Consider the following 13,291-nt stretch of genomic DNA (forward strand, 5'->3'; position numbering starts at 1 on the left):
AAGCCACTTCAACTCTGAATTGTGGTAATACGCAGGCATGCCCAGAAACAAAATGTGTCCCCTTGAGAACAATACTTCACCTCCTATAAACCATATGCTCCAGTCTTTGAGTGATACGCAACCCAAGAAGAAAATGTAACTCGGCCCACAATGAGACTAGCTTGAAACTTTCGCTGGGTATTCAAACTGTCTCCTAAATGAGGGAAACGATTGCTAGTTCTTTCAATAAGCCACTAAAAGGGAAAGAAATCTACTTTATCAGTCGCCTGGGCAGCGCCACCAGCAGAGTTTCAAGACATACAACGCACCGTCATACAAGTGAATACCCTGCTCTTTAACAGCAATTCACCCTTGCTTGCAGCCGAGGAAGGAGTTGCTAAATAACATTTTATTGCACAGCGTAAATGTATATACACAGTTACTCATCAAGCTATAGAATATATATGGCAGCCAATAGAATATATATAAAAATGGATCTTCCTTGGAGTTCAAAACTGCATCCTGAAATCCTCCTCTTTCAGAAGAGGATTAGATTACCAAAACAGTTTTTATATGAACCGTGAATCTCATCAATTTGTATCATATCAACTAACTACAAACATACTTGAAGCTCGCTCCATGTCGCCTCTATTTGCTGCACTTTCCCTTCGTTCATTCACCAGGATTTTGTGCTTTATTTAACTGACCAAGCGTATCGCGTGTCCCGGCATTTTGATCGATGAACAGTGCTTGCAATTAATGAAATGGGTTGAGAACTGTTCGAAGAATCTCGGTATTTTCCAAAACAAGAGCAGGAGCAGCGTTGTTTACTAGCGTGGAGTGCTTGCCGCGTCAAATGAATGGACGCATTCGTGGCACCCTCTCAGTCCCAGATCAGTGGTGCCCTCTTTTCTTCGTTATTCCCACAGACGGAGTGCTTGCCGCGTCAAAACAAGAGCAGGAGCAACGTTGTTTACCAGCGTGGAGTGCTTGCCACGTCAAAACAAGAGCAGGAGCAGCGTTGTTTACCAGCGTGTCAAGAGTTCAACAATGATATCAGTGTTAATACGCAGTCTTAATATGAACCCAGCGTTTAAAATGCGCACAGCGTTGATACACAGCTTTTATTTCATTCAAATATTCTTTAAAACCACGCAAATCTCATTCCAACACGACTCTCTGTAATGGAATCTCTAACAAAACAGAGTACGAGGCCAAAACCTGATAAATGGCGAACACTTTACAGGGAAGGCTTTAATGCTAAGTGAAATGCAGTTCCATAAGCTCAAAGATCACCATGCAGACGCGCGTTAAGATGCATCTGAATGTTATAATCGGTGAGGGTTCGGCCATCCACTAATACACAGCGTTCACAGGATTTGCTCCGATAGACCATGAGACCATGGCTGTGCAGAGACTTGACGTTCAGGTGAATGCACAGCGCTTCTGAAATGTTTATGAAACCATGTCAAAACATCTAGGACAGTGTTGGCAGTGTCAGGCAGACGAACATTTCATCGTTCAAGTGAATATGGCAGACAGGGCACAGGCAGTGTCAGACAAAGGTTATGCAGAGATGAGCAGCGCAGAGGACAATACAGGAATATTAATGAACAGCTGATTATATGAAACAACGTCAGGGGCAGCGCAGCATTACATGCAGGTGATTATAAAAAACGGTTAGCAGCGTTATTATATGTCAGAGCAAAGCAGGAGCAGTGCATAAAAATGGCGCTGGAGAAATGACAGGTCGCAGCTAAAATTTAGCTGATAAAATATTCATGAGATGCAGAATTGATGGCAGAAATGATCTGCGCATAAAGGCCATAAAACAAGTGGCTCAAAATAATTATGCAGGGCAGGAATACGCCTGCTCTGATACCATGTTAAACACGCATGGGCAGCCAGAACGATATGAAAGATAAAACATGATAGTACAATTTTTATCAATATGAGACCGTTGGGTTCAACATCCCAAGGTCTCTTGGACTCCTTTTGTCTATTCGGCTTCCACACTAACCCATTGAGGATTAGGTGTCCAACAACTAATTCCCTTTCTAGCTGAATTTTTTGATAAATGGGAAATTGGGTTTTTAAATTTAAACTCAACAAGGAAATTACGAGCAAGGTAATTTCAGCTGGCACTAATTTTCCTCCAATTCCCCCTCATTGGTTCGTCCTTTCCAAGGAAATGTACGTTTAAATTTGTAGCACCCTCCTTTCCTTTCTTTTTTTGTAACCCTTTCCACATGCTTTCCAGCAATAGTAACAACCATAGGAAAATCCCACCACATCCAGAATTTCCATGCCTCCTCCACTTCTGGCTGTTGGAAATACTAAGACTGTTGGAAATACTAAGAGGGGGTGAATAAGTATTTCTTTTCAATTGTTACTTTTACCAATTAGATCATTTATATTTAGAACACAAAATGAACAATAAAATTAACTGTTTTCATTAATATAATCTTTATAATGAATCATATACAATATGGGTAGGGCTCCAACCCTTGATGAAGACACCCAGGCTCCAACCTGGGATGTGCCAAGCACCTACTTGGACTTTAGTGAGGCTCCGACCTCTAGGGCTTCGACCCTATCTTATCCAAGGCACCAACCTTGAGTTTAGGAGCATCAACTCCAAGGACACCAATCCTATAGCTTTGTTTTGTCAAGATACGTTTGGTTGTACTTCACGGCAACCCAAGTCTTCTTCACCAAGGACTGTCAATCTTCAGCTTCAATGTAGCCTCCACGCTACATCATCAATGACAACTTTGTCAATTAGAAGGTATCGCCACTGTTCTTCATGGTACCCAATCAAATCCTCCAAGTTCACTTCATGAGGACTTCAGTACAGCATCATGTCTCCAAGGATGTTTACAAGGCTTCTTCAAGTATTACTCATCCACACATCACAGGTTCCAGGTGACTGTTCTTTTCTCAGGTCAATAAACTTCAGACCCAAGCTTCAATCTTCCTATGAGCAATAATCCTTCACTGCATCTGACCACAATGCAAAAATATCACAATGCCCAATGCACCATGTTGCACCAAGACTTCAGCGATGGCAATCCTTACACCACACTACACCACTGTCTCGTTCTTCATCACCCAATCTACACCATCAACTCTGCACCATACTGCACCATCTATTTTGCACCATACTTCTTCATCAATTCTGCATCAATGTTTTTGCAACGCATGTCACCAGTACTTCACCAACACTTCTTCACCACAACTCACAAATTTTGCACCATCTATTCAGCAACAATATTCTTGCACCATGCTGCACCAGAACTTTTCCCTACTCCACACACCAAATCAACTGCTGCACTAAGACTTCAACACTGCACCAAGATTTCTGCACCAGAGCTTCACCAATGTCCTTACTGCACCAAAACTTCTGCAATAATATTCAGGCACCATGCTGCACCAATTTACTGATCCGAATTTTGATATCCTGCTACAAATGAGAACACTGTAATCTGAGCTCCCACAGATGACTGCTCTTATTGGTGACTGTCACACACAGGTCTCCAAACTGTTGATTGGTTCTAGTCCAAGCTTGAGGTCCGAGGAGACTGGCAACAAGTCTGTAATTGGTGATTGTTCCTTTCACAAGTCCACTGACCCAAAAACCAACAGATACACCACATCTTCAAGCTCCTTCAGTCAACGTGACCACAGAGAGTGTTTACTACAGATCCGAGGCACAAATTTGAACCTTCACTAACAGATCTGAGCTTAAGAAATAACCTTCCACAAGGCTGCAATCCGAGGTCAAATATAGGTGACTGTTTGCTGTCTTTTTACTGAACCGAGCTTAAGAAAAAAGAGACTGTCCCTCCTCAAGTCTGAGGTCTGTAGCACAGGTTTGAAGCCTTTGAAACCCTACAAAAACAGTCCTTACAACCGAAGTCTGCAACACTGGGTTGACCGAGTAGTTACAAGTCTGAAGGAGACTGTTTTGACTGTCCTTTTTGCTGTTGGTTGTTTTCTCCAGAAAAATATCCCTCCTCAGCTGCCTGTTTACTGTGTTTATGTCTCCGAGAGCTTTAAGGGGATGTCCGCATCACTTTTCTGTCCGTTGTAGAAGCCTTTTTCCACGAGATGCCATTATCTTAATTGTTCACGAGATGTGAACCATTCAACCTCTTATTTCTGTGCCCCTGTACTTAACTTCTGTAGTTCTTCTCCGAAACTGATGTCTAGAAATTGACGTTGTATTTATAGTATTTTGGGCTTTAAAACGATGGGACACAACTCCTTTAAGGAGACATGAAGGACCTAACACAGGTCGGCTTACTAACCAGAATATCATTATTAACTTCAAAAATCTAGATCTCTCAAACTACTTGGAATTTCGGGCCAAGTAATAGCTAGTTGGAAAGGCAAAATTATGCTCTTTAAGATGGTGAAGGTCCCATGGTGAGATTCTGCCTCTAAGAAGGTGAAAATTAATTTTTAATGTGACTGGTCCTTTATGAGTGCAGAAATGGAGGCAAGGCAGAATGCCTTTGAGTGTAGGGCTTCTTCATGGTTTAATTCCTTCGATAAGTATTTTCACAATCATGTCCTTGTCATGTCCTTGTCTTCTTCAATGTAGGATCACAGTCATGCTTGCCTTCTTCAATGTAGTGTCACCATCAAGTCATAAAGGTAGGACATGTCATCATCAAGTGCAGTGATATGGTAGTCTTTCATTATGATCAACAAGGGTTGTAGTCATCCTCTGGCATCTTCAAGAATATGGTAGTCTTTCATTATGATGAACAAGAGTTGTAGTCATCCTCTAGCATCTTCAAGAATATTTGCCATCCCGATCATCACTATTGACATCAACGACAACTTAGATTAACACTGTCTCCACAACTTAGATTAACACTGTCTCCAGTTCTACTGCTACCAGAACCTATTCCTCCATATAAGCAAACAGCGAATGAAGAACAGGCTAACCTCGAAATTTAAAAGTCTGAAAATCTGAAATCTAGAAACATGAAAATCTAAAAATTTGCAACTGCCCAAAGAAGGAAAAAAGGAAACCCCGACAGAAAAATCTCCACCAGAATATTTTCCCTACAGCAAAAAGTCGCCCACCAACCAAAAATCACCCTTCAGCAGAAAAATCTCAAGCAAACACTCAACCAACTGCAAAAAAGGCCAATAAATTTTGTGATTTTGTGGTTAGGGTATGAAAGGGGCACTTTGTCTTTAATTTACCATTAAGACTTTTTCTTACTGTTTAAATTTTAATATTTTTCCTTTTCTAAGCGAATTTTACCTCAATGAAAGAGGTGATTCTCGTCAGACGAGAAATGAAATCCAACTATCAAAAACAACTGCACAATTTTATTTTCATGGAACCATTTCCCATAATTAGACACGAATCCTGATTATTGTCAGCCAAGAATAATTGGTTTGAACATGGAACACAAATTTAGAAGTCCGAAAATCTGAAATCTAGAAACTTGAAAATCTAAAAATTTGCAACTGCCTAAAGAAGAAAAAAAAGGAAAGCCCGACAGAAAAATCTCCACCAGAGTTATATCCCTACAGCAAAAAGTTGTCCTCCAAGCAAAAATCACCCTTCAGTAGAAAAATCTTGAGCAAACACTCAACCAACTGCAGAAAAGCCCAATAAATTCTGTGATTTTGTGTTTAGGGTATGAAAGGGGCACTTTTGTCTTTAGATTACCATTAAGGCTTTTTCTTACTGTTTAAATTTTTAATATTTTTCCTTCTAAGCGAATTTTATCTCAATGAAAGGAGTTGATTCTCCTCAGATGGGAAATGCAATCTTACTATAAAAACAACTGCACGATTTTAGTTCCATGGAACTATTTCCCATAATTGGAGACGAATCCTGATTATTGTCAGCCAGGAATAATTGGTTTGAACATGGAACACAGATTCCAGTGCCAATTTCACTACGAATCAGCCATTCACAGTTTGGACTCAGATATAGAGGTTGGCAGGAAATCGTGGGTTTCCCTTGTAGTAATTAGCATATTTTTTTGCACCTCTAGTCCATCATTCTCACACCTGTGCGTGCTTATTCTCCACGGTTGACGATATAACATGTGCCTTCTCTACCAGATGGGTCAGTTTAACTTTTTGTCATCATATATTTGGTTAATTTCGTGTTCGAATCCTGTGTAGGGGGTACTATTTTAACTTTAATGGATTTAAATCATCATCATGTCTTCCACTGATGTTGAGAATCATGTTATCCAGAGAAGCATCTTTTGAATTATCCACAAGATTTTCCCTTTTTTTTAATTATTTCTAGGTATAGACATCACTAAGACCTTAGACTACTAACCAGTTCCTACAGCAAACCCATTCATTCCATTTGCATTGAATTGAATTGAGAATTACGAATAACATCCTTACTAAACTGCTCCGCTGTAAGTAATTTGTGAAACGAAAAGGGGAATCACATTCCTTGCCTTTGAGTTAATAAGCAACAATAATAAAATTCAGATGACTATGATGACAGTGAGGGGGAAAGTGACCTGCAGGCATATGATATCGGCTTCTAGAGAATTAAGAAATTTGATGAGCGAGCCGTGGGACGATACGCGTGGCCTGAGCCCGTTCACATTATATGTAACTATTTTCATGGCTACCCTTCCTCCTCACGAAACTAGTCTGTTTCGACTGCCACGGTTCCTGCCATTTGCCCTGTGATTGAGTAACTCAGCTCCATTCAAATCAAAGTTATAAATGGCGAGTCAAATGAAACATACGCACACGCCCTGTGACAAATCAGCCCATGAGTTTATATCCATCGGGGACTACCTTACACTTGGCTGGAAACCCAACCAGCAAAACTTGAATTCAACTTTTGGGAGGGAAGATCCATTTAGACCTTTTAATGAGTGCAAAGAACAACGCGACGTGGAAATGGTATACACTTCTGCTAATAAGGATGGAGAAACTAACATTCTCGTTCTGGTTGATAACATGTAAGATAGAGAATCTAAGGAAAGGACAAAATACAGCAGCAAACATAATTATTAAAGGGGTGAAAGATTATGGGAAAAATGAATATACTCTTGACCTTGCAAGAGACTTTTTGAAAGACAAGTTGTTATGGCAAAGACAAATATGTTAGGCATGGAGGGTGGGTAAGTTTAATAATTTCTCATTCATATTCTTTCTGTTTTGTCCTGATGATGGACCCCCTTTGGGGTTTGAAACGTTGGCAGAATGAACAAGAAACTGTGGATAATCCGGGTCATGAAGCTACAAGTTTAATGGTGAGAGAGTCAGACCCATAAAAGTCATCATGCTTAGCTTACATGATAAATATATCATTCTAAGCAAGAAGTATCTCTTGGGGGTTCTCGCTTTTTTCTAAAAGAAGATTTCACTGTAAGGCAACATGAGGAAAGGAGGGAAGAAATGTTAAAGGTTAGGGCAACAAGAGATGAAGACCAGAGAGCATGGATTTATAAAGTTAAAGCTATGATAATGCAATTTGGACCTCCTTCTAAAGAACAGCAGCAAGATGGTAATAAAGAAGATGCAACAAACTCTTCAACGGGAAATCGGAAAGCAAGCTCAGTGTGGGAAAGCAGGGACAAAGACTCAAATGTGAGTCTTGCATGTTAAAATAAATAGCAATCAAGTCATACCCAAGTTTCCTTAAGATTAGTTTGTTAGAACTGCAGAGGTTACCCATGGAGACGAGGACCTGGGTTAGGGCCTATTGCGGAAGATAGAGACATAATTTGCCTCTTAGAAACACATGAGCATGAAGGGTGCAAGACACCTTTGTTTGAAGGATACTGGAAGATGGCATGTGGAACAAGGCAGCAGGGAATTGCAAAGGGCACAGGAGTATCATGGTTTTAGTGAGGGAGAAAGAAGGTCGTCTCATTCAGTGAGAAAAAAAATACTCAAATAAACAATTCATTTGGTTTAAAATAACAAAAAATAGAAACCATCAGAATTGCCGCATGTTATTTTGCGCCGCAAGTTTCAAAAATCTAAAAATATAGAGGGCTTGACCACAAAGATCCCTTTGCAGCCTTAAAAGTAGATATTGCAACATATAAACAACTAAGTGAAATCCTTGTAGTGGGTGATTCCAATGCTAGGACTGCAAGTGAGAAAGCTAGCATTCTTTGTTGTAAAGAAGACTGTGACCCTATTTGGCTTACAGAAGAGAGTAATCATCAGTGTGAAAGAATTCCAGAGGACATGGGTTGCAATCTCTTTAGTGAACAATTGCTTACTCTATGTGGGGCCTTTGGTTTAGTCATTTGTAATGGCTTGACTAGATGGGCAAAGTCCAGTAATTTCACTTGCAATACTTACAATGGAGCAAGTGTAGTAAATTATGTAATTTGCTCGCATGGTTTGTGTGAAAAAATGGAGGATGTTTTGATTGGAGATCAGCTTTGGAACTTAAAATCAGATCACAAGCCAATTTATTTAAGTTTATCTTGGAATGGAAATAAACAATTAAAGTCAAAATTTCGGCATGTCCAACAAAATCTCCCAAAGGGCAGAATTCTTTTGACTCCACAAAATTGTAATACTTTCAAAATGACACTAGAGAGGTTCTTAAAGAAGGAGAAAATCACAATTCACAACCTTCATAGTCATGAATTAACACATTTAATTCAATGCGCATTTGCAGAGTGCAAAAGAGAAAAAATTAAGAAGTTTGAAACAAATTTCTTTCCGGTTAATGCTTGGTTTGTTGAGGAATGCAAAAAGACAAGGAGAATGTGGAAAGAGTCAAACAAGGACAACATAAAGCTCAAAGCTTACAAGCAGTTATTAAGCAAGAAAAAGGTCGATTTCATGGTTTCAAGGAGGGAAGAACTAATCTTCCTTGGAAAAAATAATCCCAAATTATTTAGGAAGGAGCTCCAACCAATAAAGATACAAACTAGAAATAGTATTACAACTTTGAAATGGTTTGACTATGCAAGACAACTCTATGAACATGATACCAAGGTTGACCCTCCCCCCTTGGTCAACACTAATGCTAAACTCTTCACGGTGCAAGAGGTAGAGATGGGTATCAAGAAGTTGAGTGTTGGAAAAGCAAAAGACTTAGCTGAACTCCAGTAGAATATCTAAAGTGGGGTTCAAAGATTCTTGCACCTCACATTACAAAAAATTTCAACAACATCATACAACAGGGGCTCCCCACAGATTGGACAACTAGTCTAACAATACCTTTGCTCCCCACAGATTGGACAACTAATCTAACAATACCTCTCTTCAAGAGCAATGACATCTACAATCCCTCCAATTATTGGACCATAATGATAAACCCTTTGTTTGCAAAGTTATTTGGAAGCATGCTAGAAAATAAAATTAGCAAGTGGGCAAAAGAAAAAGATAAGCGTGTTAAAGGGAAAGCAAGTTTTAGACCTAAACATTCCACAGTTGATCATTGTATAATTTTAAGGCACATCATTGAAAAAGTTTGGAAGAAAAGGAAGAAGTCTTTTGTTGCTTTGTTGATTTCACAAAAACGTTTGACAAGGTACCTAGGGATAAGCACAGAATGGAGGAACTTGGGGTTCCTAAACATTTGAGAGTAGTTGTGCATAGGCTTTATGAAGAGGTGAAAGTCAAAATTAGAACTTCAATAGGGATTTCTTAAGGTTTTAGAAGCGATGTCGATGTCAAGCAAGGTTGCCCATTGTCTCCTACCTTTTTTGGTTTATATATCGACAAGCTTGAGGAGTGGTTAAATTTGCAAGGGGGTATGGTATTTATTTGGGCAAGTTTGTTATAAGGCTTCTTTTGTATGCAGATGACCTTATTCTGATTGCTAAATCGACTCTTGGCTTACAAGAGCACTTACTATCCTTTGAGCATTTTCGTAGAAGTGTGGGGATGCAAGTCAATATCAGCGTAATGAAAGTAGTGGTTTTCTCTTAAAAAATAAAACATAACTAGCATCAGTTCTACTTTGAAGGCAACATTCTAGAAGAAGTTGCGGATTACAAATACCGCGGAATTGACTTCAACAAAAATCTAAGCTGGGATGGTTGTAGAAAGAAAAGAACTTTGGTGGGTTGGAAAGCATTTTATGCTTTTCAAAATAGGTGTAGAGAGGCAGAGTTATGGGACTCGAAAACCACTCAAACTCTTGTCGGGCTTCTAGTGATTCCGATGATTCTCTATGGTTGTGAACTATGGGCCAACAGTACATCTGACATGCAGCGGAAACAAATTGAGAAAATTCAAAAGCGTTTGATTACAAACAAATTCAAGATTAAAAGTACAAATCCTTATGCTATCTTGTTAAGTGAAACATGGGCTGCTCCTATTGAAGCAATTGCTATGGTGCAAGTCATAAAGTATTTAAAAAAATTGAGCAAATGGAAGATGGTAGATGGCCCAAGGTTGTCTTTAATGACATCTTGTGCAACAGAAAAAAGACTTGGATGCAGCGAAATAACAAATAGTTTGGTAAATGGGGTATTTGCTTTAACACATGTCCCATAAACAAGAAAGAGATAAAAGTTTTTATTATGTATAAGTTCCATAAGTGTACTTGGGATAAGAAGCTAGGAAGAAAGAAAAAGTATTATGAAGTGTTTAATCCCACTCATAGTCATCAACCAAAAGCATACATAGAGACCAATATCTCTTGGAGAGCCAAAATTCTTATTGCTCAGTTAAGGACTAATTCTCATCAACTCCGTTGTGAAACAGGGCTCTGGAAAAGGTCAAAAGAAGTGTGGGAGGAAAGAGTATGTATGTTTTGTTTTTCCAGAAAAGTGGAAACAGAAAAACATTTCATTTTAGAATGTGAGGCCTTCAAAGACAACAAAGAAAGTTACGCAGATATGATGGTAGCTAGCTCTTGGGATAATCTATTTAGCGAGGGGTTTTCCAAGAAGCTGGGAGCATTTATTGTGAGACTTCACAGAAAAAGGGCCGAATACATCAAGCAGCTGAAGAAGCAATATGTCCCATATACTATCTTTAGCCTCGTGGACATTAAAATAATTGTCCTTCTTTCTTTCTTAACGGGAGTGTTGGAAGGAATTTTTCTTCTTATTTATAATTATGAATCTCTAAAATTTTTAGAGAATTAGTTTAATAATAAAATTTCCATAATGTTTTTTTCCTAATTTTGAAAATTCTTATTAATTGAAGCTATTTTATAATAAATTTTCCAAATTTTAAAAATAAAAAATAAAATAATATTGTTTTTGTATTTTAGTTTTTATCTTATTTTCAAAACTCTAATTAGTGATGTAGTTAACGAAGAATTACGTATAAACTATGGACTCTTCAATATATATACAATATACTTTGGATATATCATTTAATATATACAGAATTATTTTGGATATAAATATTGGAGATTAGTGGAATTATTTAGTCACATATAGAATATCATCTAATTATTATTGTTCTTGTCCTACAATCAGTGACATGGTTTAAACAAAGTCCTACAATCATGGTTCAAACAAAGTTGACCAATTACTTTCTAGGAAAAAACACACACATATTTCAAAGTGTGTATATATGTATGTAGGAGCCCACTTGCATTATTTTTTAAAGTAACATCATCTTTTCCATGCTATATAGTATCTCTTGGAGTAACAAGGGGCACTTAGATTAGGTCTGCGTAAGAATGTACTTAATATTTTATAATAGTCTTTACAATTTTAAGTTTTTTATTTCTTCCCTTACCAAAGTTTACATGAATAATGTAAATTTCATTATTAATTATTTGTATAGTGATAGTTTTTTAAATTTTAAAACTTTTATATCTCCTCTCGTGTATAAATTACATCTGATTGTAAATAATTTTCCATAATTTGTAAATTAATTGTATGTTTAATATTAAACAATTTTATATCACTATAAAACTAATATTTAGATTAGTTCAGTGGCTTAACTTGAGCAATTGAGTGTTGTGAATTATGAGTAGTAGGTTGTGGAGTCAAGCTCCCAAGTTGCCTATGTGGATATTATTGGGCCTCACTCAATGTCCTCGTACGGTTAGGTTGTGAAAATTGCAACTAGTCAATTTACCTTGAGTACCATCCTAAAACGAGGCAAATTGCTCAAAGGATTTCTTTGGAATATGTGCTTCATCAAAAGGGGAATAAACATTAATATTTGGCTCACAAAGATGAAAACTCAAAAGGTGAGTAGTCAAAAGGGGGAGGTAGTTAAACATGATGCTAAACTACATCTTAAGCTAATAGTTTGTTTTATGTGATATAAGAGAGTGTAAGTCCATGTGAAGGTGGAAGGAAGCCAAGGTATGTATAGACAAAATTGTTTTTAAGCGTATCCTAATCAAGACAAGCAAGAACAAAAAATTGTAGACTTCCCTGTGGTGTCAACTTAGGCCCGAGGGAGCAACATAACCATCAAGGCCTTCAACCAAACTTGCAAACATCAATTCATTTATTACAATGAAATGGAAGCAAGCCAATCTAAAATAAACATCCCATAACAATGTGTTACAATCATCGTGAAAATAAATAAGCATTTAATTCACTTTGATATCTCACTAATCAAGTGGATAAAAATGATGTAAATGAAGGTGTGCTTTTCATAATATCGAGCCCTCAATGTTGTGTTGGTCAAGAAAGCAGTGACGTAGTTGGAGGAGGACCTATCAATCATAAGGAGCTAAGATCATAAGAGATGAACAACGGATAAGTGCTTTATGTGGGGATACTTTACAACATGGAATGCTAAAATAGACGATTCTTCCAAGGATAACACTTGTATAATTGATGTTAGGTCACATGAGTATCCTCGATGATATTGAACTCTTAACACTTTGATAAGAAGAGCATCAGTTTGGAAAATTTTCTTTTAGGAAATAATATGTTTGACATAATATGATTAATGGTGTGATTGTATGTGAAGGAGGAGGGAAGCCAAGGTATGTGCATATAAGATTGGACTTAAGCCTATTACAGTCAAGAGAAGTAATGCAATAATAAGCAAACTTTCTTGTTGTGCTACCTTGCATCTAAGAGAGTAATAGAGTTGCTAAGGTCTTCAACCAAATTGCATAATTAAAAAAATAAACCAACCATTACAACAAAATTAAACCAATCAAACTAAACATCTCATAACAATAGCTTGAAATCATCATGAAAATAAGCAAGCAGCCAATTCATTTTAGTATCTGACTAATTACACTAACAAAGAAGATGTAAATGCACATGTATTTTTTCACAATATGGATCCATCGACGTTTCGTTGACTAAACAAACAACAAACAGGATGGAGGAGCACCTTTCAATGATTAGGAGTCAACATCACAAGATAGTAGTAGTGGACAAGTGGTTAATGA

At 37.7% G+C, this 13,291-nt stretch overlaps 1 protein-coding gene across 2 annotated transcripts in view; it reads right to left on the reverse strand.

Moving 5' to 3' along the window:
• LOC149180400 (endonuclease/exonuclease/phosphatase family protein) overlaps positions 1-6,931 on the reverse strand; it is a 442,295-nt gene extending 435,364 nt beyond the window's left edge. Inside the window, exon 1 of one of the 2 annotated variants that reach the window (XM_089416116.1) lies at positions 6,495-6,931. In XM_089416116.1, coding sequence (XP_089272242.1) covers positions 6,495-6,602 — 108 coding nt within the window. In that variant the 5' untranslated portion in view covers positions 6,603-6,931. The remainder of the gene's footprint in view (positions 1-6,494) is intronic. The other variant, XM_089416114.1, reaches the window with a different exon arrangement.
• Positions 6,932-13,291: the final 6,360 nt, after the last annotated feature.

Source organism: Pinus tabuliformis, chromosome 3_2 (assembly GCF_031772625.1).
Source record: "Pinus tabuliformis cultivar Carrire ecotype Pingquan chromosome 3_2, CPIR1, whole genome shotgun sequence".
Classification (NCBI taxonomy): domain Eukaryota; kingdom Viridiplantae; phylum Streptophyta; class Pinopsida; order Pinales; family Pinaceae; genus Pinus; species Pinus tabuliformis.